The sequence below is a fragment of the Eptatretus burgeri genome, chromosome 6 (genome assembly GCF_056783735.1).
Source record: "Eptatretus burgeri isolate ZD-2024b chromosome 6, Ebu_testis_v1, whole genome shotgun sequence".
Classification (NCBI taxonomy): Eukaryota; Metazoa; Chordata; class Myxini; order Myxiniformes; family Myxinidae; genus Eptatretus; species Eptatretus burgeri.
Genome location: NC_140966.1, coordinates 82409310 through 82436679, shown reverse-complemented (window position 1 = coordinate 82436679; position 27370 = coordinate 82409310). Strand labels below are relative to the sequence as shown.

Genomic DNA, 27370 nt, shown 5'->3' with positions numbered 1-27370 from the left:
TATTCCTGAACATAAAAAATAACCCCAAAATTGAATTCCTCATGTCAAAATCATATGGAAAAAGAGGTATTACACAGGATTATATGTTGACCGATTAAAAACTTCGCCCCATCGTCTGACCTGTAGCGGCCATCTTGAATTTATTCAAATTACAGGAGTTCCCCAAGGCAGCCACCCCGGCAACCAACCTGAATTTTATTAATGGACCCATGTTAGTCCAAAACAATCATAAAACCATACACTTTCCACATCAACAAGGTTGACAATGGAACACATAATAACGGCAAATGGACTACTATTAAACCTTGCGTTCCTGCAGTGTTTTCCCTTATTGCGTGTTCATGGTTTTCACAGGTGTCTGTCTCTCTCTGTCTCTCTCTGTCTCTGTCTGTCTCTGTAGAGTGCAGCCTGTGGCTGCTGGTTGCATCATTGGTTGGGATGCGGCTATGCCGCTGATGCAGTGTCCCCCTTACCAGTACACTGGTACTCATTTTGCCGACCTCGGAAGGATGACAGGCTGAGTCAACCTCCTGGTGTATATTAATTCAGCGGCCAACGGGGCTTGAACTCAGGACCTTAGGATCCCAAGCTGCCACCCTAACCACTAACCCAACACAGGCTATTTCGGGCCCACTGATCTCTGTCATTGGCTCTCATTTTCAGATTGTTGTAAACGCCTTCCTCTTTCATCTAATCTAGCAACCTCATTCTCTATACCCCCCCGCCCCCTCACCCTTTCATTCTACCTTCAACCACCTTCTTCAGCAATCTATCTGTTCTAAATTGTGACAAAGCCAGTTTTTACATCTCTCCATAATTATCACAATGAAACACCTCCTCTCCTCTTCGACACCAACTCACTCAAGAACGTCTTCATTTTTCTTGTAATTAAACCTATCCAATCATTTTCATCCTCCACCACATTCAAATTTCAAAAGCTTCCGATCTCTTGATATGTCCTCCTTTCTCAAGGTCCATTATCTGAGACACATAAAGCACCCCACTCCAAATCAAAGTTTTTTCCTGATCTTATGGAAGAACGCGGTGCCAGAGGGCAAAACGTCAACAAACTGGCAGTGGGACAACAGTTGGACACAACAAGCAAGGAAATTTAAAAAGAAGAACAAAGAGAGAGGAGTGGAACCTGCAAGTAAGAGGGTTGGGTTAGACAGGGTAAGTGACATTGTCTCTTGTGAATTTCAGGTCGTTGGATGTTCTCCTTCACAAGAAACTTAACGAAACAACCTACGTGACAATGTTGGCCACCACCTTTTGTGTTCCCCCAGAATGCTTTGACCGGCAATGACGTCACTTCCTGTACAACTTTTTCAGAGAATATCCAACTCCACAAAATTACAGCCTTTCACTCTTGTTTTCACCTCTTCTCCAATATTAAAAAAATATCACCACAAAGCGGGCGTAACCCCTCAGCCCCTTGACGCAAACCGATTTCAAGATGGTGGCCATATTGAAAATCGCAGCGTGCCCATTTTCGAAAGGAACCTTCCTCTACTCAACCCCAACACCCCTGCAAAAATGGATTTAATCGGACAAGGCGTTCTCCTCGAAATTGACGGAAACCAAAAGTTGACAGACGGACGCCCGGACGGATGGACGCCAGGACAACGCCTGTGACGACAATACCCCTTAGCCAATTCAGGCTGAGGGGTAAAAACACAAAAAACATCCACATCAACCTTCAACTACCCTCGTACAAGTCAGATGTTAATGCAACATGACTGCTCACCTTGCATTGACTTTTAACATCATAACTAGTGGAGTAAAATAACAAATTTTGCATACACTTAACTTATTACTGACTTATGGCTGACTCGACAGCTCTTCCATGAGCCTCGACCTTCATTTTAAAACTCACAACAGCATTTATCTCATCACTTCCCAAACGATCAAACAGACCAAGTGAAAGTCCGAGCCCGACTTTCCAACCAACAGCTCGTTTAAGTTGCGACACTTCAGAGCACTTAAGACGACCTAAAGATGTTCCGTGAAGGTTATGTGTGGACCGTTCTCGCCAAATTCCGACCTGACACCCAGCAGGCTGTTTGTTTACACATCATGAAATAAGGTGTGCGCTCTCGGTACGCCTTTCACGTGGAAAAGGAGCACAAGATAGCGTTAAGAGAACGGCTCGCTCGCCTGCGTAGCTCCTCAATCTTGACTCCGTATTTGGCGAGGTATGGGCCATTGGGATGGGAAAGGTCACGGCCTTCAGAGGAGGACAGCGGCGGAACAACGCGGAAGGTCCGCACACAACCGCCATTCAGGCCTAGCGCCTGGCCCTGGGCCCACGGAGATCGGAAACGCACGGAGAGAAAGCCCCGCCAAGCGGCGCCGATTGTCGACGCAGCCATGAACGGCGGGCCACAAATAGGGAAGGGGTGGAGCCTGAACACAAAGTGGGCGGAGAAAGACGGGTTTGTGGAGAAACTTCAAGAAAGGGAGGAGTTTCTGTAGAAAGGGTGAGGTTTGTGTAGAAAGGGAGGAGTTTCCGTGAAAGGGAGGAGTTTCTGAAGAAAGGGAGGAGTTTGTGTAGAAAGGGAGGGGTTTGTGTAGAAAGGGAGGAGTTTCTGAAGAAAGGGAGGGGTTTGTGTGGAAAGGGAGGGTTTTCTGCAGAAAGGGAGGAGTTTCCGTCGAAAAGGAGGAGTTTCTGCAGAAAGGGAGAAGTTTCCGTAGAAAGGGAGGGGTTTCTGTAGAAAGGGAGGAGTTTCCGTAGAAAGGGAGGGGTTTCTGCAGAAAGGGAGGGGTTTCTGTAGAAAGGGAGGAGTTTGAGAGTAAAGGGAGGAGTTTGAGATTAAAGGGAAGAGGAGTAGATTGGGACCATACTCTGTGCAGAGCGTTGGTGCTGCTTAAGCAGCCTCCTTGGCTGTTGGGCACAATCCTGGACGGGTCGCCACTCCAACACAGGATACCAGCAAGCTGGCACACATTTTGCCTGGAAGGATGACCCTGGAAGGATGACAGGCAGAGTCAACCCCACCTGGTATTAATTCAACAACTGAGCGGGATTTGAACTCAGGAACCGAGGATCCCAACCCCACCACCCAAACCATTAAGCCAACACCAGGCATAAAGGGAAGAGTTTGAGGACTAAAGGAGAATTTTGGAGGGTTAAACTTCCATTTAAAAAATGTTAATGTGGCATATCCAAGTTACAATTACAACTCTCATACTGTCGAGATGTTGCCTTTTAGCTTGAGGAAGACAACGAAAATACCGTGACTTACTATATACTGTACTGTATTCATCAATTACAACTTTCAAGAGCAGCAGAAGCTTTGACATCCACCGTGCGTACGTAATAAATAGATGACCCCACAGCAGTTTCCAACGATCACTGAATTTTTCAATCACATTATCATAGGTTTTTAATTCCTTCTTGGCGCATTTCCCGGTGTCACGTTCACTGGAGACTGTTACCTGTATTACAGGTAACCTTCAAAATACGTCATTCGTTCGGAATTGCTGTCTTTACATCGGAGACGTGCTCGGAAATGTTTGTGACGTGTCTCGCACTCATCACTTTGTTGGAGTTTCCATGTTTCGTGTTCTGAGACACTTTCAGGTGTCCTTATGCAGTCACACTCAATCATCACCATATCAGCTTCATATTCTTATTCTTTTCCCGAATCCGAATCACATCCTCGAACGCCCTCATGTGGTCCAAAGTGGAATTAGCATTTACATCTGCACTCATAAATGTCAGTGTGTGTCAGTCCGTCAGTCCGTCCGTTTCCACCTGAACTCCAAAACCATGAAACCTATCGTGGCCCCAAACTTTGCATGCATACTAAGGGACGCCAATGTGGTGCATGACTGAAAAGTGTGTGTTTAGGTAAATTTTAACACCCCTTTTGAAGATCATTTAGGGGGTGTTCATCACAAAAAAATCAAAACAAGAAGACGTCACGCAGAGCACGACACTTGCAAAATCCATCAAACAAATTTGACCTCAAAAAGTAATTGGTGGTTAAATTCAATGACCAAACATGCAACTCCTCTTCAAATTTGAAGTGAATCAGATGAAAATTGACAATTCTAGAGAGTCGGCCTATGTTGACCTTTTGGCCGATGAAGACCTCCAAAACAATTGGTGGTTAAATTCAGTGACCTGAAATATAAATCCTCTTCAAATTCCAAGACAATCGGATGAAAATTGAGGATTTTAGAAATACCACCTGAATTTTTTTATATATTTATATATATATATATATTTTTTAACCTTGTCGAGGCTCGTATGAGAGCGAACACAAAATGCACATCATGGGGGGCATGAGACAAGAGGGCGGGAGTGTGAAGGACAAAACAGTGGGGAACAGAGACATTAGGAGATCTATGGATAGGGTGGGGAACATAGGGTGTACAAGATGAACATTACAGGGACTTTCAGGAAGGAAAGTAGGGAATTTGAAGGAGGTGGGTTCGGGGAGGATTAACGGGGGTAGAAAAGATTGAGGATTTGGATAGGGTACGATAAGAGGTGGTGGTGAACAGCTGTTTTGTAGGCCTGGAGGGAAGAATTGAATTGAACGGAGAGAGGGAGTTTATTCCAAAGGCGGGAAAAAGAGGAATGAAAGAGTGAAGGTGAGCAGTGATTCGTGATTTTGTAGTTTTATCAGAAGTGGGTTGGCAGCGGACCTTGAGCGCCCTGCGGAAATATGGTGGGGACAAATTGCTGACAAAGCAGGGGGGCGAGACCGGAAATGATACAGTAAAAGACAGAAAGACCACCGACCTGCATGCGGTGAGAGCGTGAGAGACCCAAAGACAGCCTCATCGCGGGAGATACCAATGATCCGAAATGCCTTGGTTTCCACAGTGTAAAGCCAAGAAAGGTGAGAGGCAGGAGCACCAGCCCTGAGGGGACAGCAGTACTCCATCAGGCTGCGGACGAAAGCTTTATATGTGGTCAGGAGCTCAGGTGGGCTGAAGAAGGACTTTGCACGACGGAGGATTCCCAGTCGGCGACTGGCTTTGGAGGCCAGGTTGGAAATGTGGCTTTCCCAGGAAAGATCATGGAAGATCGTGAGACCCAGAAGCTTGAAAGAAAGGACTTCTTCCAGAGGATTGTTGAGAAAGTCAGTTGGGGGTGGGGGGTCTAAACTGTCCTTTCGGAGCGACACAGTGAGAGTGTGAGATTTGTCAGGGCTCAAAGACATGTTCCACGTGTTACACCAACTTGCGATTTTACCCAGATCTGCAGAGAGCGAAGAAACTGCGGCTTGCCGGTCTGAAGGATGACTGATGGTACGGCAGAGGGTGGAGTCATTAGCAAAGAGATAAAGAGGATTTTTCAGGGTTTCGAAGAGATCATTGATGAAAACCAGAAAAAGAACATGGCCCAGAACGCTGCCTTGAGGAACTCCAGCCTGGACAGGAAGAGGGGATGAAAGAACTCCATTTAGGGCCACACGTTGACTGCGACAGGAGAGGAAGTCTGCGAGCCATGAGTGGAGATGTCCTTGGATACCATAGGAAGAGAGTTTGGTGATCATGGCGGGGTGCCAGACTGTGTCAAAAGTATGAAATATGTCTGGGTAGGGATATGGTTCTGATTTCATGTCCGGCATTGAGGACCTCCATCCATTGTTGGGAGAGCAGAAGCAGCATATCCAGGGTAGAGTGTCCTAGTCTGCAACCAAACTGATGATCGGACATCAAGCCGTTGGAGAAGAGGAAGGATTTAATGTCTGAAGCGATGATCGATTCCATAAACTTGCTGATGATTGGGAGAAGGCTGATTGGTCTGTAGTTGCAGGGATCTGTTTTAGCACCTTTTATGCAGGGCAGTGATGTTTGCTGATTTCCAAGCAGATGGCAGATGACGTTGAACAAATGAGAGGGTGAATAGAACAGAGAGAGGGTGAGCAAGAGCAGAGGAGCAGGTTTTTAGAACACGTGGGCTGATGCCATCTGTACCGGTTGCAGAATCTGAGTTTAGGTTTGACAGCAAGCTCTCCACTTTGTCAGAGGAAAAGGACACAGTCCAGGGACAGCTGGGTGCCACTGGGTAAGGTGGGTACAGAAAGCGATGGGTTTCGGACACAAGATTTCGATGCAAACTCCGAGTTTAGGCATTCAGAAATGACCTTTGGCCTATGATGACCTTTTGGTCCATGTTGACCACCAGATAATTGTTGCTTGAATTCAGTGACCTGAAATATAAATCCTCTTCAACTTTCAAGTCAATCGGACGAAAATTGAGGATTTTAGAAATACCACCTTAATTGCTGACCTTGGCCCTATGTTGACCATTTGGTCTGAGTTAACCTTTAAAATAATTAGTAGGTTGAATTCAGTGACATGAAGTATAAATCCTCTTCAAAATTGAAGTCAATCAGATGAAAATTGAGGAATTTAGAAATCACACCAAGTTGTTGACCTTTGGCCTATGCTGACCTTTTGACCTCAAAAACAACAGGCTTCTTCCTTATGACAAACTCTACCATGTGGTGAAGTTTCGTGAATATTGCTTTAAAATCGTGACCTGTCAGCGACAAACAGAACAACAAAATCGACTGACATTGAGGACCTCCATCTTCGACTGCAAAATCTTCGATTTTGCAAGTAATAAGCCTTAACCAAGACGGTGGCGTCCTATCTCTTCCCTCTCGGCTCTCCTAACACCTATCTTTTCTTTACCCTCTCAATAACTCATTGTCACGTGTGTGCATTGGTGTCATTAAGATTAGGTGAAGTGGGCAGCAAAGGTATTTCTGAAGATCAAGTGCTTCACTGACAAAGTTCTTCTTTTTCTGTAATTACCTCTGCCACCAAAGGTGGACAGAGGTTATGTTTTCAACCCTATTTGCCTGTCTGTTTGTTTGACTGTGAGCAGGATATCTCAGAGTTATTGACGGATTTGGACGAAACTTGATAGACAGCTGGGGTGTGCGACGTGAATGAAATGATTCAATTTTGGTGAAGATCCAGATACAGATCCAGCCTATCAGTGAGATACAAAATGTCAACTGTTCAGTGCTCAGCCTGGCAGAAGTACGTGCTCTACGAGTGCTGTTCTGGTTTGCTTTTTGTGTATACCAATATACCTCACCCTTTTTTTCCTTCACTTGCATCTATACCAATAAATGTGAATGTGTGTGTGTGTGTGTGCATGTGTGTGTGTCAGTATTTCTCCTCCATGTCATGCCAAAGCCATGAAACCAAGCAGCCTGAAACTTTGCATGCATATTAAGGGACTCCAAAGGAAGTGCTTGAGTGAGAATTGAGTGTTTGGGTTAATTTAAACACCCCTTTTGAAGATAATTAACGGCCTTATTTAATTATATCCTTTATAAGGGGCTCCTCGGCCACCTCGCTTTCTGGGGTCTGAAGACGTATCCTCGTTGGGGTCTGAAGCCGCCTTGTTTTTTTGGCCTACTCAACCATGCCTTGACTGGGAACAGGCTGCAACGATTTCTTAACGATAATTTTTTTTCACTTTCCTCACTCATATTATCGAATGCCTGCATGTTCATCATAGCTACAAATTGCTAGATACATTGCAATGCTTATAAATGTCCGGAGACGCCACTGTTCGTGGCTTTATTTCATTTCCGCACATGCCATAACCTTGAGAATCTCTCAAATGAAGCTGAATTACAAAATTTAAGCCCCAGGATTGAACTTATCAGCAGTTCTGACTGCTGAAAAGTGTTCATTTGTCCAATTCAGACATTGCTTGGGTGTTTAATATGATGGATCATTGCATGCCAAGCCAGCCATTCCTTATTAACCCTTTTGTTGGAGTGCTTCCTTGAGTGCTTAAGCCACTTGGCGAGCTGTTTACAATATTCGCACTGGCACTGAATACTGTATATCGATCGACTTCAACAAAGTTCATGGCTACCAGCCTGCGTTGGCCACATGTTGTTCGAGGATGCAACAGGCAGTGGCTGGCTTGCTGAAAATGTGAAATTTTATTTTACATGACATTTCCCCTTTTTGTACGACCTTCCATTAAACAACACCATCACTTTGGCAAAGATAAATATAAATAAAAATTGAACGTTTCGTTTTTAAAAGTTTCTGCAACCGTTTCATGGAGTGCTTGGTGAAGCCACTTGGCTCCGGTTCTTCAAGTTTCAATAGCGATACCACGGTTCAATACTGGAGGTAGGAAGGCAAAATAAATTATACGATCACAATGAGTCAAAAATGTTTTCAGTCGTTATGAAGTAATGAATCACCACATCACAGCAGGAAAGCCGAGAGGTACTCATGCTCACTCTATGTAGCCTGAGTTTGAATCCTGACCCAGATATAAACTGTCATCCTGATGTTTTACATGTATGGTGATTCATCATTATATGTGCCATCGATTAGATGGATGTAAAACTGGGTGTCACATGTGTTGGAATCCCTCAACCCTCAGCCTAACTCACTCCTCTCCCTCTCTCACCCCTCTGCCTCTCTCAACCCTGTCTCACCCTCCCAACACTAGCCCCTCTCACCCACCCCTCTCCCTCCTTCCCTCTCCTCTCTCCACCCCTCTATCTCTCTCCCACCCCTTCCTCTGCTCACCCACCCTTCCCCCTCTATTGGGGAACTGTAGCATGTATGAATCAGATTCGGAGTGAGCCGATCTGAGGGGTGCAAAGGTCACTGCATGTACGAACATGCATGCATGCACACGGGCAGACCTTTAGCAGGTAGATAGATAGCAAGGGTTTTAAATGCTCCTGTCCCAGGTCTCAAAGTATCCACCTTCGTAGGTGTGTGTGTTGTTCATAAAGTATAACATATTCTCTGCTAACTCCCCTACCCCCACTAACTCCACAACCCCCATCTCTCCATATATATATATATATATATATATATATATATATATATATATATATATATATATATATATATATATATATATATATATATATATATATATATCTGTTTCTCTGTGTCTCTGTCTGTCTCTCTCTCACATCCTCACTCCACCCCCTCCTAATACAGTGCAGCATCCTCCCACACCTTTGTCTCTCTTTCTGCCTCTGAACGTATCTGGATGGTGGTTATGCTCGGATGATTGTTATCTCCGCACATATCTGAATGGTGGTTATCTTTGGACGTGTCCGGAGGGTGGTTATCTCCGGACGTGTCCGGATGGTGTTTATCTCTGGACGTGTCCGGTCAGTATTTATCTGCGGACATGTCCAAGCAGTGTTTATCTCGAGACATGAACAGATGGTGGTTATCTCAACATGTCCAGACAGTGGTTATCTCCGGACGTGACTGGATGGTGGTTATCTTTGGATGTATCTGGACAGTGGTTGTGTCCAGACGGTGGTTATTTCTGGATGATGGTTATCTCCAGACATGTCCAGATGGTGGTTATGGTCAGATGGACCCTCCATTCACACTGCCTTACCTTACCTTACCCTCCCCTCACTTCCTTCCCCTCCCTTCACACCGCATTCCCTCCCCCCCACCCCCTCTCTCCCACATCCGTCCTGTCTCCCCACCCCTCCTCACTCCTCCCTGCTTCCTCACTCCTCCTCGGTCTCCCAACCTCCTCGCTCCTTCACCCCTCTCTCTCCACCCCCTCTTCCCCCCCCCCCAAGTATAGCCGTCATCCAGATGATGGTTATCTCCGGACGTGTCCAAATGCTGGTTATGTCCAGACGGACCCTCCCCTCACACTGCCTTCCCAAAAGGTATCTGGATAGTGGTTGGCTGGATGGTGGTTATCTCTGGACGTGTCTGGACGGTGGTTATGTCTGGATGGACCCTCCCCTCACACTGCCTTACCATACGCTCTCCTCATGCTACCTTACCTTGCTCTCCCCTCATGCTGTCTTCCCTTTCCACACCCCTCCTCGCTCCCCCATCCTTCCTCACTCGCCCCTCCTTCCTCGCTTCTCCACCTCGCCTCGATCTCCCTCCCTCCTCGCTCCTCGCTCCACTCCATCCTCACTCCACCTCTCTCCTTCCCCTTCTTACTCCCATCCCCCTTAATATTTCCATCAGCGAAGCAATGGGTTGTATTTGCTAGCATTAACTAAAACCTGTAGCTAACTTTATTCACTGTGATTATTTGGGTTACAGACCTGTCTCCAGCATGATAATTTATTTTGGGGACAATAAGTGCACCACATTTCTGCCACACAAATCAAATTGTAACATTAACTCAGGTCAGGTCAGGTATGGGAGCATGCACCAGAGCAGAGCATTGCTGCATCCACTTTCCGTGGGTACTCCAGGGGCCTACATCTGGCCATCCCCCAGGTAGATTCCTGGCCCATCCCCATCTGCTTGAGATGCCAATCAACCTGCTGCAACCATGAGGAACGTGATCAGCCCACTGGCCTCCTCCACTCATGAGGCTCCCTCGCTGAGAGAATCTGGTGAGCAGGATCAGCGGCAGGAAAATGAGCCACATGTCCATACAACCACAGCTGACAAATCTCATTTGAGTCTCCCTCAGCAACTGCTCGTTCGACACAAAGTCCGCCCAGTGATAGCCAACTATTCTCCAAATAAACCTGGTACCCAAGGAATTAAGTCTCCATCTCAGATCCCTGGTCAGAGTCCAAGTCTCACATCTATAGAGCAGGTATAAGTCAGAAATAAGTCAGAGAAATAAGTCAGAGATGGTATCACGGACGCTCCAAGGAGCTGAAGACTTGGACGTTCGTCCTCCTGCACAGGTACCGACAGCACCACACCCCATGATCCAGTGAATCCATGATTCCCGAGGCCCGACCCAGACGTCTATTGACCTCTGGCTCACAGCCAGCAGAGACATGACTATCACTGCCAATGTAAGTGAATTTCTCCATGACCTCAACATCCTCACTGCAAACAGGCACAGACATGATAGCAGCATCCGATATGTCATTAAAGCCTGGGTCTTAGTTTTGACCCAGGAAACTCATCATCCCAGTGACTCCAACTCTTCTTTCAGCACCTCGATGGCAGGTAACAATTTATCTGCAGACAAGTCTGGGATATCCAGAGTATCTGCAAAGATAACGGCATCATCTGCAAAATCAAGGTCAGAAATATTGACATTCCTAAGCAATGCACCGTAGCTTGATTTCTCCAACATTCTCCCCAGAATCCAGTCCATACAAGTGCTGAAAAGTGTGGGAGCAAGTACACACCCCTGACAAACTCCAGTAACAACTGGAAATAAGTCAGAGATGGTATTACCACATCTCACAGCACTCTTCATTCCAGAGTATAGTTCAGACATCAGATTGATCAGTTTTTGTGGCAGCCCCGCAAAGACCAAGAATCCTCCAAAGGTCATCCCGATTCACTGAATCAAACACTTTACAGAGATCAACATAAGCTGTAAGCAGCCTCTGCTGAAACTCTCGTCTGCATTCAATGAGGACTCAAAGAGCAAGGATACGGTAAATCGTTGACCTCCTTTGTGTAAAGTCTGACTGCTCTGGTCTCTGGTGCTCAAGCAGATGGTGGTGAACCCTATCAAGAATTATCCAAGCAAAGACATTTCTCTGCACTGAGAGCAGTGACATGACCCATGACCCATAGTGACCCCATGGTATTCATTGCAGTCCTGGCGATCACCCTTCCCTTTCCAGAGAGGAACAAGGCCTTTCTTTCAGTCAGTTGGGATGATGCTGGTGTCCCAGGCAGTGTACAGAACTGCATGCAATGACATGAATACAGCATTTCCACAAGCCTTGAGAAGTTCAGCATGGATGCCACAGATCCCAGCTTTACCCTTTTCAACCAGTTCACCGCAGCCTGCGATTCCACAAACGAAGGTGGATCATAGTTGATTGGAGGGTCAGCAATAGGGATAGTAACACACCTGACATCCTACTCAACAGCTGGTGGGTCATCCTGGTACAGCCACTCAAAGTAACCAGCACAGCTGGCCTTCACTTCAGACTCTTCTGTCAAGAGCACACCACCCTCCTGTCTTACTGCAGTGCTCTGAGGGACAGGCTTGGAGGAACACAATGCGTGAATTCCCCTGCAAGCAGGATGAGAATCCGCAGACCACAGGTGATGTTCTACACCCTCACAGATTTCTCGCACATAGGCCTCCTTCCCCTCCCTCAGGGCACGTACAGTTTTACGCCTAAACTCCCTGAATAGCTCAGCCTTAACATTAAGCCTGGCCCTGTGACTCTGTTCAATGGTATACAGTATCCCTTGAGAGAAAAAATTCTTCTTTGCCCTCTGGTGAGTTCCAAGACATCCACTGGCAACATCAAGAATGGTGGTCTTGAAGGCACTTCACAACTCTTCAGGACCTCCCAAAGTACCCAGACCCCCCAAACCCCCACTCAACCTGTTCGCAAACTCCTCAGCTACCCTCTCATTATTGAGCTTGCCAACATCCAGCCTAGGCTGGGATGGTACCATTCTCCTGGATTTAAGAGTTGCTACAAGAAGTCTGTGGTCGGTATTGAGGAACTGAGCACTCTGGTTGACCCTGCAGTTCTCGATCATCCTCCAGGGACCATCAACAAGCACATGGTCAATCTCCTTTGCCACACCACCAGCATTGAAATACCAAGTCCAGCGATGAGCCTGTGGGTCTTGAAACTATGAACCAGTCACCTCAAGTCCACAACTTGTTGCAACCATACCCATGGGGACCAACACATATCTTATAACCATCCCTAACAGTGCCATCCATCCCTACCAGTGCCAACCATCCCTATCATTGACCCAGCATGCACAGACATGCCAATTTTCCTCAAGCTCAACGCCATTCTGCAGAGTTTATCTCTGTTAAAACCGGGTCCAAATACCTTCGGACCAAGACCTGTCCCATTGCAATTGGTGTCCAGAGTGGGTATCATAACTCTTAGGAATTAAATTGGGGTTTTATCGGCCCAAATGAGGATGGCCATATTTTGGATGTCACAGCAACATCAATGGAGGTGGGGATGGAGGGGCTGCCAGAGGGTTGAGTAGAGACAACCCCGAGCAGCAGTGCATCAGTGATGCCTCCAGACAGCAACCTCCTGGCCCAAATAGCGGCTACGTTTGAGGTCAACATGGGTGGTTTGAGGGATAGTCAAGACAAAATGGTGGCTAGCCAGCAGCAAATGGCAGCCAAAACAGCAAATGGCATTTGGACTCCAATTCACAGACAAGGCTTCCATCTGCAGCTTGATGGAGTACTGCTCCCCCTTCTGGGCTGGCTCCCCTGCCTCACACCTTACTCAGCTTGATACCATGGTTAAAAAAGGCCTTTAAGATCATTGGAATGTTGATCGAAGCTGAGACTGTGGGCTTTGTGTGGGTGGCCACATCTGGCCCAGGCAACATAAAGGAATCAAGAGAGATGACGATGCCAGCAGGGCCAAGTGATGAGGCCAGAGGTGATGATAGTTTGCAGTAGTGACACACTGATGGATGCCAGATAGCAGAGGAGGTGTAAGATCAATGCAAATTTTATGTCTAAATTGTACAGGGAGATCATAATTTTAGAAATAAAACCTTTAGGCTTGAATAATTTAACAAAATGTTACGAAACTTTCGAGAAATTTTATATTGACTAAATTGGTTATACTGTACATATGAGTAATTTGGATGACTTGTAGTGATGGAATGTGCCTTTTCCTTCTCCTTTTTCTTGGTTTATTGGAATTTGGAATGAATGAAGAATAAGTAGGAAACTGTGCTGGTGTGAGGGTGTAAAATGCATGTGTATTACTGTGTGAGGAGTGAAAGTTTGAGAGAGCAGCTCCCCTGTTGGAGGGAGTTTCCAGTTAGTTGTAGATGAGATAAGTGGATTAGAGAATTTGGAAATGGCAACTGTGAAGCTTTTGATCATTGGGCTTGGAAAAATCTGTTGTTCGATGACTGGAAGTGTGGCCCGAGAGGCAGAAGGGACAGCAGTGTCCAAAGCACTGAGCATCGGGGCCTCGAGTGGTTGAGAGCAGTTATGGATGCAATGAGGGCAAAGAGTTAGAATTTAGAGCCCAGGTGCCACAAAAAGAGCATGTGAGTGCCAATGAACACATTGCAGGTGTCAGTGAGGTAGGGACAGTGCCTAAGAGGTAGGCAAATAGGTAGGGAGTGTGGTAGGACACTCCAGGTCCACCATAGTCTCAGGTGCCCTGGCATGACAAGGTCAGGTAAGGAAGCTGGAAACAGGGCCACACTGCCTAGCCAGCCAGTTGTGCTGTACCACAGAGGAGTGGAAATTGTTCAGGCCATGCCCAAATTCTTAGGAAGAGACCAGCATGTGGAGCAGGGGTAAATTGGTCATTAGGACCACAATGGTGTGCTCACAGTAATTTTGGAAAATGTGTTTTGCTTTGATGAACTCAGTCAGATTAGGTTCTCTCTTTTTTACATGATCCAAAGTGTGCAAGATGCTGTTTGGGATTAGTGTCGGGTTAAGAGGCAATTATGAAGACTGTGTCCCAAAGTTTAAAGTACCACAGTCAGTCACTCTCCTTTCCAGCAAGCCAAGTAAAAGCCTCCTCACATCAGCCTTTTAAATTTCTAGGCACAACTATCACTTCCTTCTTAGGGGTAAGAAATTTTAAATCGTCTATCTCCTGCTGCCAAGACCATTCGCCATCTGCAGACGTCAGCTATAATAATCAACAACATTGCTGCCAGCCTACCAAAAGCATCAATGCTGCTCATCAACATCACTGCTCCCAACAATAAACTATTTTCTTGGTCAATGATTGATTTTTTTATTGCTGTCCCTTATCCAATGACTTGATATTGCTGTGTCCCATGGACAATAACTGATGCTGTTCCCCTTCCATGGACTTCTTATGGTATTGCCTTGGGCTCAGCGGAGGCTGAGGAAGAAAAATGGGGGCCGACATCGATATCTACAGCTGTTCCGGGCTCAGCAGAATCCAAGAAGGAAAGGTGTGGGCTGGTTTAGGGAACTGCACTTGGCCGTGAGGCAACCATCCTGTGAGATACGCATTGCAGAGGTCCTGCAGACCATCTTTCCAGGCTTAGCCCAGTGGGCATGATCTCATGGACTTGCTCCATACGTGCATAGGTAGCCGGGGAAAATGGGGCTGGTATCAAGAGGTGGCATCACCTGACTGCGGGAGGGCAGGTTGCTAGCCGTTGCATGATGCAGAGCTGGGCATCACTGCTTTACGGGTTCTATTGGGATTCCAATCTATCCCACTGTCGAAGCCCTACCTTGTGGCAATGGGTGGCAGTTGGAGAAAGGATGCAGCCTTCTTGGCTGCCGGCCATTTCACGTTCCACTACCGGTGAACCAATCCTATGCGCAAACCGTTCGGGGGACGAGCCGTCCGCTACAGCGGGCATCCAGACAGTCTGCTTCAGTGGGCATCCATGGATCGGATGATGCTTGCTGAGGCCACTCGGCTGACCCTCCATAGAGGGCCAGATTCGAGTCACCGTTGGAGGGTCACCCCATGGACGATTGCAAACCATCTGGAGAAGACCATCGTGCGGCTACGGTGCCAATGAAAGTCGGCGTGTGGAGTGGACCCCCACTCACCGGTCCAGAAGCTCCTTCACTGCCTCTTGGAAATCTCTGCCCAAGTTGCAGTCTGGAATTAGCATGGGACAGTTGTTCTCTCTTGTATTGAGGTGAGACTCAAGGGTGAGTCTGAGGGAGAGGAGGGAACGATGTAATGAAAATGCCTTGGTGCATAAAGGGGCTAATTAATTCGACATATTTCCTGATAGGTATTAGAACAGTGGTCTCGTAATTACCCCAATTAGCACTGTCAAGATCGATTGTCTAGTGAAGTTCCTCATCTTACCTGCCATCCCTCTGTCTCAGGGATGCCAGAGCAATAGAAGGGCAATGGGGGCGGGGGGGGCAGAATTTATTTGAGGAAAGAAAACAAACATATCCTTCCCTTTATTTATGTAAGGGAGATAAGTAAGGGAGATAAACAGCATCTATCTATAATTCCAGCAATCTCTGTGTGTCTGTCTGTCTGTCTGTCTGTCTGCGACCGCCGTTTCTCGACGACCACCGGTCCGATCTGATTGAAACTTGCCAGGAATATTGCCGGGGACCCACGGATGTGCCTTTTCGAGGTTTGATATCGATCGGACGAGTGGTTCCCAAGTTACGACCATTTTACTGCTTTTTCAGTGTTGAAAGGGTGTATATATGGCAGCTGAAGATGTCGTTCCACCTTCTCACACAAATTTTTTCCCAAATTATTAATAACCGGACGATCACCGGTCCGATCGGATTGAAACTTGCCAGGAATATTGCTGGGGACCCGTGGATGTGCCTTTTCGAGGCTGATATCGATCGGACGGGCGGTTCCCAAGTTACGGCCATGTATCTGTGAACCAATGACAGGACATGGTGCTATGACATCACGAATGACGTCACAATTAATGTTTATTTATTTAATTAATTATTTTTTGAAGGATTGACGTCACAATTCTTCTTCGTTGTTTGATATGACGTCACAATTGATGCTGGGGACCTGATACTGCAGGCACGATGCTGCACATACTGGCACGCACCTACGGGCACGCCCCTACGGGCCCGCACTAGTATTACAAATTGAAGGAAAAAAAATAGGCCTCAAATCGAACTAAAACTTGGCATGCGAATTAAACATAGATCATGAAAATGGAAGTGCTCCAGTCGTTGTTGCACATCAAAATGTCCCAAAAAAGTGATCGCGCCACATGCAGTCAGGTTATTTTAATTAATTGCGATACTGAGAATTATCAGTCATATGCAATTGTATACCAAAATACAACAACTCGAGAAACACCTTTTGATGCATTTTTATTCCAACAAACTGTAAATGCGGTGAACACGGTCGGCCGACATCGCCCTACTCTTTTACAAAATTAGGAATGCTTCACTCCCACAAAGTTTATTTAAGCATTATTTACCTGATATTAAAACCATGGGTGGCAAGATGGCATAGAGGTACCCACACCCACCACAAACCTGTCTCTCCTGGGTTTGAATCCCGACCCAACTATCAACTGCGTTTCACAGGCAGGGTGATTCATAAATGGGTGTGCTGTCGTTTGGATGGATGTTAAACTGGGTGTCATGTCCGTCAGCATTAATTGATGGACGTTAAACATCCTATGATGTCTTTCATAAAGAGTAGATGAGCTATCTCTGGCAACCTGGCCAAATTCCTGTCATAACTACTGCTGGGAAGGCAATGGCAAACCACCCAGTATAACCCTTGTCACAAAACTGCTTCAGCAGCACCGATGCTCTGTAACAGAGTGTGGTACATCAAAATCGTATTAGATTAAAGCCACATCATATTATTTTTATTTATTTATGTCTAAGTGCATTCGGTACAAATCACTGGTCTGGCGTACATGCCTTGTTAACGATTTGACAAGGGCTCAAAAGGCACATGTCTTCTTTTAAAGCGGACTACGTGTCAACGGGCGCTGTTTTAATATCCCCCGTTCTTGACAAGGCACATCCATCAGGCAGCCAAAGCGAACGATAGTTTGTTTGCCGTCACTGGCTTTCACTAGGCACGGATCGACCAGCAGCAACACCCTCGTAATGCCTTGTTAAGTAACAAGGCAACGGGGTTTGAATAATTGAAAGCCAAGACTCAGGAGGAACATAAGAGAAAACGCAAAAAAAACTTACAGCGACATAAGTAACAATAGATCGATGAAGAATAAGACAGGGGAGTGAGAAGAGATAAAGGGGAAGTATAAAGGGACACAGTGGTTTGTGGGGCATACTGGGTAAAGGCGGCGTAAAAGGAAATGGAAGGTGAAGCAAAGCAAATTTCAGAATGCAGGCCATTTAAATTGCCTTCTGCAAAAGCCGTTTCCCCTGTTGTTAATTCATAACTGACACTAACCATCATCGAGATACAAGTGCAAATATGAACATTGAAATGTAAATATAAAGTGCCAATATTTAGACAAGCAAACAGGCATTTTCTCTGGAGGCGGTTTCCTCTTTCTTTCATTTTTTTCATATTATTCAAGTCGGTTGCCCTCAGCGACAGCACCTGAGTGACAGCATTATTTATATGTCAGGCTTGGTCCTTGGAATAGCTGCTGAATCGAAAAGCCAGGGTGGGTGAAACGAGATTGCAAACCGATAGGGGGCACAGAGGGGCTGCCATGAAAACTGGGAGGAGAGAGTTATAGGTATCGGCGCTTTCATGTATCCCTTTAAACCACACCAACTCGAGCAAAGAATAATTATTAACCGCAGGCCAAACATTGCTGGTCTGGTTCATAAACAGATACGGATAGTAATATATATATATATATATATATATATATATATATATATATATATATATATATATATATATATATATATATATATATGTTGTTCGTCTTTCAGCTGCTCCCGTTAGGGGTCGCCACAGCGGATCATCCGTTATGATCCGCATAATGATTTGGCATAGGTTTTACGCCGGATGCCCTTCCTGACGCAACCCTGGTCGCCTCTTACGACACAGGGATAAGGATTGGGTTTCGCCATGATTCCAGGCTGCCCTACATTCTCTCATAGCGCGGCCCAGCACAGAGCTCCCATCCTCAAGCGATTCTCCAACCCAAGCCTCCGAGTAGCCGGATTACAGGCGCACGCCACTGTGCCCGGATATATATATATATATATATATATATATATATATATATATATATATATATATATATATATATATATATATCTGAATCAAACACCCTAAATTGATGCAGTAAGGCACAGATATAGTCCCATCACTGCACTTGCTGCACGACCTGCCAGCAACAAGTGTTGTCTGCCACACGAGCACACTATCTCTGCTCTGCTGATCACCAGTGAGGAGGTTCGCTGCCAGAAACATTAAATTCAACTAAAGAGGCACACTAACTCTATGACATGAAGATGACGCCATATGCATAAATTACACCAACACATCACCTCCAAACTAGGAGGTATCCGTGTGGTTCTCAAGCCTTTCCAGACTGAGATCAAAACCTCGTCACAAATAAATGAAAGCAAAGCAGAGATGTCGATCTAGATTTCGCCCTTGTTGTGGGCTCATCAGGACAACATACTGAGAGTCGTTTAATGTTCCTGGCTGCAAACCTCCTCACTGGTGATCAGCAGGGCAGAGACGATGTGCTCATGTGGCAGGCAACACTTGTTGCTGCCAGGTCATGCAGCAAGCGCTGTGATGGGACTCGATCTGTGCCCTGCTGCCTCATCAACTTAGGGAGTTTGATTCAGTTACATTAATGAGCCTCATATGGTCACAAATAAACGGCACTGCAAATAAATTGACCAAGTGGTTTGGTTGTTACATTTGTCAAGGGTTTAAATGTCAAGGCCCCCCCCCCACCCCCGCTGTGTCTGCGATCTGTCCCGCTAATGTTCCCGCAGAGCGCTCAAGTTCCGCCAGCAACCCCCTTCTGGTAAAACTACCAAACTCAAGAATCACCTTCATTCTTTTATTTCTCTTTTTCCCGCCTTTGGAACAAACTCCCACACTCTCTTCAATCCCATTCTTCCTGCCAGGTTTTCCAAACAGCTGTTCACCACCATCTCATATCTCTCCCCATCATAAACCATGATCTTTTCTACCCCTCGTTAATCCACCCCAAACCCACCTCCCTCAAATTCCCTGGTTTCCTTCCTGAAAGTCCCTGTAGTGTCCATCTTGTTTACCCTGTGTACCCCGCCCCATCCGTCTCCCTTCCACAGATCTCCTCATGTGTCTATTCCCTACTGTTTTGTGCTTCCCTCTCCCGCCCCTCTTGTATCCTGCTCCCCTTGATATACGTTCTCTGTTAGCTCTGATCCGAGCCTCGACATTGTATATTTATATATATATATATATATATATATATATATATATATATATATATATATATATATATATATATATATGTATGTATGTATGTATGTATGTATGTATGTGTATATATATATATATATATATATATATATATATATATATATATATATATATATATATATATATATATATATATATATATATATATATATATATATATATATATATATATATATATATATATATATATATATATATATATATGGATTGATGCTGTTGTTGATTTTATTTAATCCTATCACACACCCTTGACAGGTATATCCACTGGTATTAAATATAAATGCTTACAATGGAAAACCATGTTGACTAAATTTTATTGCCTAAATGTCCAGTTCCTGAAAGCAGCTTTTAATACATGAAGAAATATATATATATATATATATATATATATATATATATATATATATATATATATATATATATATATATATATATATATATATATATATATATATATATATACATATTTCGATTAAATTTGACATAACATACCATTTTTTCCGATGAGGTGTATTTAAAGTGTTGTATTTTAGTTAAATATGGATCAAGCGAACAAAGAAAGAAGAAGAAGAGTAAGAGGAGGAATAAGAGGCAGAAGAGGAAGAAGAAGAGTAAGAAGAGGAATAAGAGGAATAAGAGGAAGAGGAAGAGGAGCCACTCCTTTTGCATCTGCAGGCACATATAGCTACCAAAACAGTTTTCTATTGGCTGGGAGACACAATGCTGGATGGGTCACCACTCCAATGAAGGATTCTTGAATCGCTCATTCTTCCCAGTTAGCTGGAACTCATTTTGCAGACCTCAGATGGATGACAGGCTTGTCAACCCACCTGGTGTTATTTAACGGCTCAACAGTGGCTCAAACTCAAGACCTTAAAATCTTAACCACTAAGCCAACACCAGATTTCCTAACAAAGAAAGCATTTGTATATAATGGCAGAAATGAGCTGGTAAAGAAAACATTACCAGTATGATGCATCTCATAAGAATATTTGGGAAGGTCTGTTTAACACGTACAAACTTTTGAAATAAAATAAGGTGGCAAAAACTTGGAAAAATAAACGATTAAATGTACAATCAACAAGAACACATTTCACACTGTAACAGTCAGATCACAACCAAACTATATTATTACAAGAATGTATAAAGAAGCACAAAAACATTTCTTATCCATCAAAACTAATCAAATCATCTTCATGAGGATCATGTTCTACCATAACCAAACCTTAGAGTCGGCATTCCCACATCCTCCATCATCATCCCAATTTCCACGTCAATTGCCAGCACAACCATCATCAATGCCATCACCATCACCGATTTCGAGGTTGCATGACGATTTAAGGGATATTTTGTGAAGGTGGCTGTAAAGAGACCCAAGCTGCTGACGGAAGGCGACCATTTCATTCTCCACCTTTTCCAGTTGATTTATACGGTGAACAAGCTCCTGAATTCGGGGCTCCAGCAATTGGCAGCTCTCCTCAAATGCATGTTGGACAGCTATAGCGACGAGATTGTAAAGACTGTCCGCCTGTAAGCAGCAACAAGCGGAACAAAAGATGGGTTGTTTATTCATTCAATACGCAGTTTAAAGAAAAATATTAAATGCAAAATTTGAATATTCCTGCACAATATTGGACATCAAAGTGGGCTTTGGGTCAGTTGTAGAAATGTAAACACATAACTAGACTAGAAGGACACTCGGTGGAGCGCATACCTCAGCCACGAGATGCCTGAACCACGAGAACATATCAGGCCCAATACATTTTTGAAATATCATGCTATACAGTACTATATAGTTTTTGGCCCAAACTCTCAATGGTGAAGAATCACTTAAAAATTAAATAATTCTCATATCCAGATCTGGATTTGGATGTTCACCAAAATCGAATCAATTTGACCTTGCGACGCACCCAACGCGTCCACCAAGGTTCATCCAAATCCGTCCATAACTTTTTGAGATATGATACTATATATAATTTTTGGCCCAATCCCTCAATGGTGAAGTCACTTAAAAAATTCTAGTAGTCGGATCCGGATCTTCATCAAAATCTAATCAGTTCGTCTTTATCACACACCCAACCTGTCCACAAAATTTCATCCGGATCCGTCCACAAGTTTTTGAGATATCCTGTACACAAACAGACAAACATACAGATGGAAAAGGATGAAACATAACCACCTTCACCTTCAGTGGTGGAGTTTAAAATCTCTGAATGCAACCACAAAGATCAAAGAGTGCAACTACCATACAAAATGCCAAGACCATCCTCTGGTAGCCTGAATGTACTCCTCTTGGCTGGCAGAAGAAATCCCCTCTAGTTCATTCGAAACGGTGTGATTGCAATATTTTTTTCTTCACTACCTTCAAGAATTATTGACAGGTGAGGTGCTGTTACCTCGTCTTTGTGCCATCGGTCATGGTCAAAGCAGTCATCCTGCTCAGGTCAATGCACTGATTAACTTGAATGGATTCGCCATTTTATTCATAGGATAGTAATTTAATAAATTCCACTCGCGAACACTGGTGAAATGTTAAACCTCGGAAATATGTCGTCACTCCCTTATCCAAGACCTTACCAAGACATCAAGTTGTTATTGTAGGGCGGACAGGATGGTCTAGACTAAAGGTACGCACACTCACTTCTAAGCTGTCTTGCCTGGGTTTGAATAACAACCCAGCTAGAAACTCTCATCCTGGTGTTTCACAGGCAGGACGATTCCTCAATGGATTTGCCATCCCTTGGATGGATGTTAAACTGAGTCACGTCTGCTGGCATTAGTTGGTGGATATTAGAGACCACTGTGTCCTTCAAGAAGTCCAGGTGAGCTGTCACCGACACCCTGACCAAATTGAAAATTCCTGCCCTAACTACTTAGTTGAATGCCAGGCCTGGTCAGCCGGTTCGTGAAATAGTTGGGTCTAAAATGTCCTTGTCGCCAACCCCCCCCCTCCCCACGCACACAAGGCCGTGGGAACAATTGTGACCGTTGAAGAAGAAGATAAAGGGATGTTGATGTTCCAGTAAGATTAATGGTAAGAATTCGGTTAATACAAAGAGACAAAGTAAATTGATAGATTAAGTTAAAGAGTTTTGGATGGACATTCTACTGTACAAGCATGATGGGACAAAGACCTTCTTCTAGCTGCATCTGAAAACTGTCCTTGCATATATTTTAAACACACCAAATAACAGCAAACAGCACCATAATCACACCTACAAAAACAAATACCACCACCTACCCGTGACAGTAATTTCTCTTTGAAGTTTTTCAACGTGGCCTGGTTGTTTTGCTGCAGTGCTTTGATTTCTTCCACCAGCTCACCGACACGCTGCTCGAGCTCTGCACTGGAGATTGGGTGTGCGGAAGCCAAGGCCTGCTCTTGGTGCAGTTTCTCGTACATCTTTTCGTTTGCCTGGGATTCCGTACGTGGCCTTTTTGCAGAGGCAGACGCCACTTGTAGCTCAGCAGCCCCCCCAGGGGAGTCCTGGCCTAAAGTCGCAGCACTTGTACTTGAGTTTCTGGTTTGGAGGTTGGGGGTAGAGCTGCATTAATTTCATATGAAGACTAACTCATTGCTTTGATGCCAGAAATTAAGATATTTCAAACATAACTGCGGGAATACAATGCCAGAAACCTTGAAGAAACCTTATTCTTCTTCGTTCGGCACAAGGCTGCAGGGTGGCGTCATTAGCTGATACGATGCCCTCTGTTGATTAGGGAAGGAATTTGGAATTTGTTCAGGGTGCTGGCGATAGCTTGAAGGACACCATGGGAACTTTAACATCCACCAACAAATGCTGGCAGACACCAAACAGTACGCCCGTTTAAAGTCCATTCTAGGGACGGCACACCCATTGAGGAAACACCGGGATGACAATTTATAGCTTGGTCAGGATTTGTACCCAGGCTCGACAGCTTCGAGTTGAGCGTGCATACCTCAAGGTCTAGGCCATCCTGTCAGCCCTTGATTACCTTTGTGAGGAGAAATCGTCGACTTGATATGATTTATTAAATTTAATTTAACTAGTGCGTGGCCGTACATGCAAAGAAGAAACAAAAAAAACTTTCAAACCGCGTGACAGAAACAACAACCACACAGGCCGTTCCTTCGCTCTCGTGTGCCCGTACTTACAAAAAAGAAAAAAAAAACTTTCAAACCGCGTGCCAGAAACAACCACAAAGGCCGTTCCTTCGCTCTCTCGTGTCCGTGCGTGCGTGGCCGTACGTGCAAAAAAAACAACTTTCAAACCGCGTGCCAGAAACAACTACACAGGCCGTTCCTTCGCTCTCGCGTGCCCGTACGTACAAAAAAGAAAAAAAAAACTTTCAAACCGCGTGCCAGAAACAATAACCACAAAGGCCGTTCCTTCGCTCTCTCGTGCCCGTACGTGCGTGGCCGTACGTGCGTGGCCGTACGTGCAAAAAAAAACAACTTTCAAACCGCGTGCCAGAAACAACCACACAGGCCGTTCCTTCGCTCTCGCGTGCCCGTACGTACAAAAAAATTCAAACCGTGTGCTATTAACTCCTGGAGTCAAATAATTTTATTGCTTTTGGAATATCTCGTCTGAGTGTAAAATTCAAGGTATTTTTTTATTCAATTCCGAGCCGGTAAAACGTAAGATAAGAGGAGTGTGACATGAAAGATAAGCCCAGGGGGCCATCTATTTATTACATATGCAAATATGGCTGAATTTTGCTTCCTCAATATAAAACAATATACGTACGACATATCCCCACTCATCAAGGTGTCTCTCCATTTCTCGCTCATCTCGGATATGTTTGTCTGAAGAGAAAGAAAAAATAAAGCATTAACTGGGCGCACAGACTTGAATAAGATAATTTCAAAATGTCGATAAATCGCTTTTAAAACGTTTATTCATGGATTCTTCAAACATTGTCCGTGTATTCGAAACTGTAATGGGTCCAATGGAATCCTTTATCATAATGTTGTTGTTGTTGTTGTTGAGAGAAAAGCGTGCGTTTTTACCTGAGGCAGAAGGGCAAGCCGCTCTTGAGTCCGTCCGGCTGATTGCATCGCTGAGGTAAAAAAAAAAAAAACCGCCTCGCTGAGGTAAAAACCACCTCGCTGAGGTAAAATCCTCCTCGCTGAGTTAAAAACCGCCTCACTGAGGTAAAATCCTCCTCGCTGAGGTAAAACACCGCCTCGCTGAGGTAAAATCCGCCTCGCTGAGGTAAAAAACCGCCTCACTGAGGTAAAAACCGCCTCGCTGAGGTAAAATCCGCCTCGCTGAGCTAAAAACCGCCTTGCGAAGGGAAAAAACCGCCTCGCTGAGGTAAAAAACCGCCTCACTGAGGTAAAAACCGCCTCGCGAAGGTAAAAAAAACCGCCTCGCTGAGGTAAAAACCGCCTTGCGAAGGTAAAAAAAACCGCCTCGCTAAGGTAAAAAACCGCCTCGCTGAGGTAAAAACCGCCTTGCGAAGGTAAAAAAAACCGCCTCGCTAAGGGAAAAAACCGCCTCGCTGAGCTAAAAACCGCCTTGCGAAGGTAAAAAAAACCGCCTCGCTAAGGTAAAAAACCGCCTCGCTGAGGTAAAAACCGCCTTGCGAAGGTAAAAAAAACCGCCTCGCTAAGGGAAAAAACCGCCTCGCTAAGGTAAAAAACCGCCTCGCTGAGGTAAAAACCGCCTTTCCTCAATTCACCTCACACAGCACGATGTAAAATGCGGGAAATTTAATTCAAAAAATTGTGTACATACTACGTACATAAAGCAACCAATTCAAGCCGTTTATACAACTCGAGGTAAATACTACATTTACATTCGAGGTGACCAGACTCACAATCGTCCACAAAAGGCCATTTTGTATTTTCAATATAAAAGTATATCGAAGAAGGAAGGAAGATATCCTCAGTTTAATACTTATACATTGACGAATAAGAAGAGTTGACGTTACTTCGGTTATTGTGATCGAATACCCGTCGTTCCGAGAAGGTTTGAATTCCCTTACGTAATATATAGACGGAAGCGTCAACCCTGATGCATCTGCCAGGAACCTTGACTGCGCGAAGAAAAATCATAAGGGCCATACACCTGGCTGCTCACCTGCTCGTGGCTGGATAAGATAATCAGGTAACCGCTGGGAGGCATGGATGATCCACAAAATATGTAATGGAGAAGAAAGTAAATACCTATGGAATTTCTTTTAATGACGTCAACAAACTTTGGTACGTCACGGGTGATTAAGGTTGTGCTGAAGTTTCATCGAAATCGTTTGTGTTGTTTCAGAGAAGTTGCAACTATTTGTGGACGGAAGGAAGGACGGATGGACGGACGACGTACCCATCCCAAAAGCATCGTGGAACTGTTCCAGGTGAGCTAAAAATAAAGAGGTAACATGTCAATTTACAGGAAATGCAACACGGGCTGACAGGATAACCTACACTCTGAGAGGTGTCCACACTCACCCCTGAGTTATCTCACCGACCCAGCGACAAACCTTCATCCTGGTGTTTCGCAGATATGACGAGAGACGTCAATGTGTGTCTCGTCCACACGGAGGATGTGAAGTAGGACCCATCTGTCACTAATGGTCGTTGATGAATGTTAAAGTTACCATGGTGTCTTTCACGAAGAGGAGGTGAATAATTATCAGCGCCACCCGAAACAAATTGAAAATTCCTGCCCTGAGTGCTGGGAAAGCAACGGCAAACCCCCCAGCATAACCAAATCACTCAACATAACCAAACCACCCAGCATAACCAGACAACCAAACATAACCAAATCAGCACCACAACCCAATCACCCAACATATCCCAATCAGCAAACATAACCAAATCACCCAACAGAACCAAATCACCCAACGGAACCCAATCACCAAACATAACCAAATCACTCAACATAACCAAATCACCCAACGGAACCCAATCACCCAATCACCCAACATAACCCAATCACCAAACATAACCAAATCACCCAACATAACCAAATCATCCAACATAACCCAATCACCAAACATAACCCAATCACCAAACATAACCAAATCACCCAACATAACCCAATCACCAAACATAACCAAATCACCAAACATAACAAAATCACCCACCATAACCCAATCACCAAACATAACCAAATCATCCAACATATTCCAATCACCCAACATATCCCAATCACCAAACATAACCAAATCACCCACCATAACCAAATCACCAAACATAACCAAATCACCCACCATAACCCAATCACCAAACATAACCAAATCACCCAACATATCCCAATCACCCAACATATCCCAATCACCAAACATAACCAAATCACCCACCATAACCCAATCACCCAACATCACCCAACGGAACCCAATCACCAAACATAACCAAATCACCCAACATATCCCAATCACCAAACATAACCAAATCACCAAACATAACCAAATCACCCACCATAACCCAATCACCAAACATAACCAAATCACCCAACATATCCCAATCACCCAACATATCCCAATCACCAAACATAACCAAATCACTCAACATAACCAAATCACCCAACGGAACCCAATCACCCAATCACCCAACATAACCCAATCACCAAACATAACCAAATCACCCAACATAACCAAAT

At 44.7% G+C, this 27370-nt stretch overlaps 2 protein-coding genes across 5 annotated transcripts in view; both read right to left on the bottom strand.

Moving 5' to 3' along the window:
- ATPAF1 (ATP synthase mitochondrial F1 complex assembly factor 1) overlaps window positions 1-2420 on the bottom strand; it is a 39304-nt gene extending 36884 nt beyond the window's left edge. The window contains exon 1 of one of the 3 annotated variants that reach the window (XM_085885860.1): window positions 2158-2420. In XM_085885860.1, the coding sequence (XP_085741986.1) occupies window positions 2158-2372 (215 nt within the window). In that variant the 5' untranslated portion in view covers window positions 2373-2420. The remainder of the gene's footprint in view (window positions 1-2157) is intronic. The other 2 variants (XM_085885861.1, XM_085885862.1) reach the window with 2 other exon arrangements.
- An 18271-nt stretch (window positions 2421-20691) lies between these two features.
- Window positions 20692-26236, bottom strand: SYCE2 (synaptonemal complex central element protein 2). 2 transcript variants are annotated; one of them, XM_085885858.1, is made up of 4 exons: window positions 26218-26236; window positions 24518-24576; window positions 23029-23308; window positions 20692-21315 (listed from the first exon to the last, which is right to left on the bottom strand). In XM_085885858.1, the coding sequence occupies exons 2-4, from the start codon at window positions 24559-24561 to the stop codon at window positions 21061-21063; spliced, it is 579 nt and encodes a 192-aa protein (XP_085741984.1). In that variant the 5' UTR covers window positions 24562-24576; window positions 26218-26236; the 3' UTR covers window positions 20692-21060. The 2 variants fall into 2 exon arrangements, with proteins under 2 accessions (XP_085741984.1, XP_085741983.1); XM_085885857.1 differs by lacking the exon at window positions 26218-26236 and adding an exon at window positions 24781-25068.
- Window positions 26237-27370: the final 1134 nt, after the last annotated feature.

Excerpts from the sequence above, each read along its gene's own strand:
- SYCE2 (XM_085885857.1), bottom strand. The coding sequence starts at position 24,828 with ATGCAATCAGCCGGACGGACTCAAGAGCGGCTTGCCCTTCTGCCTCAG. Across the intron at positions 24,577-24,780 it reads GGCTTGCCCTTCTGCCTCAG|ACAAACATATCCGAGATGAG; the intron begins GTAAAAACGCAC and ends CTTTCTCTTCAG. Across the intron at positions 23,309-24,517 it reads TTGATGAGTGGGGATATGTC|AAACTCAAGTACAAGTGCTG; the intron begins GTACGTATATTG and ends CCTCCAAACCAG.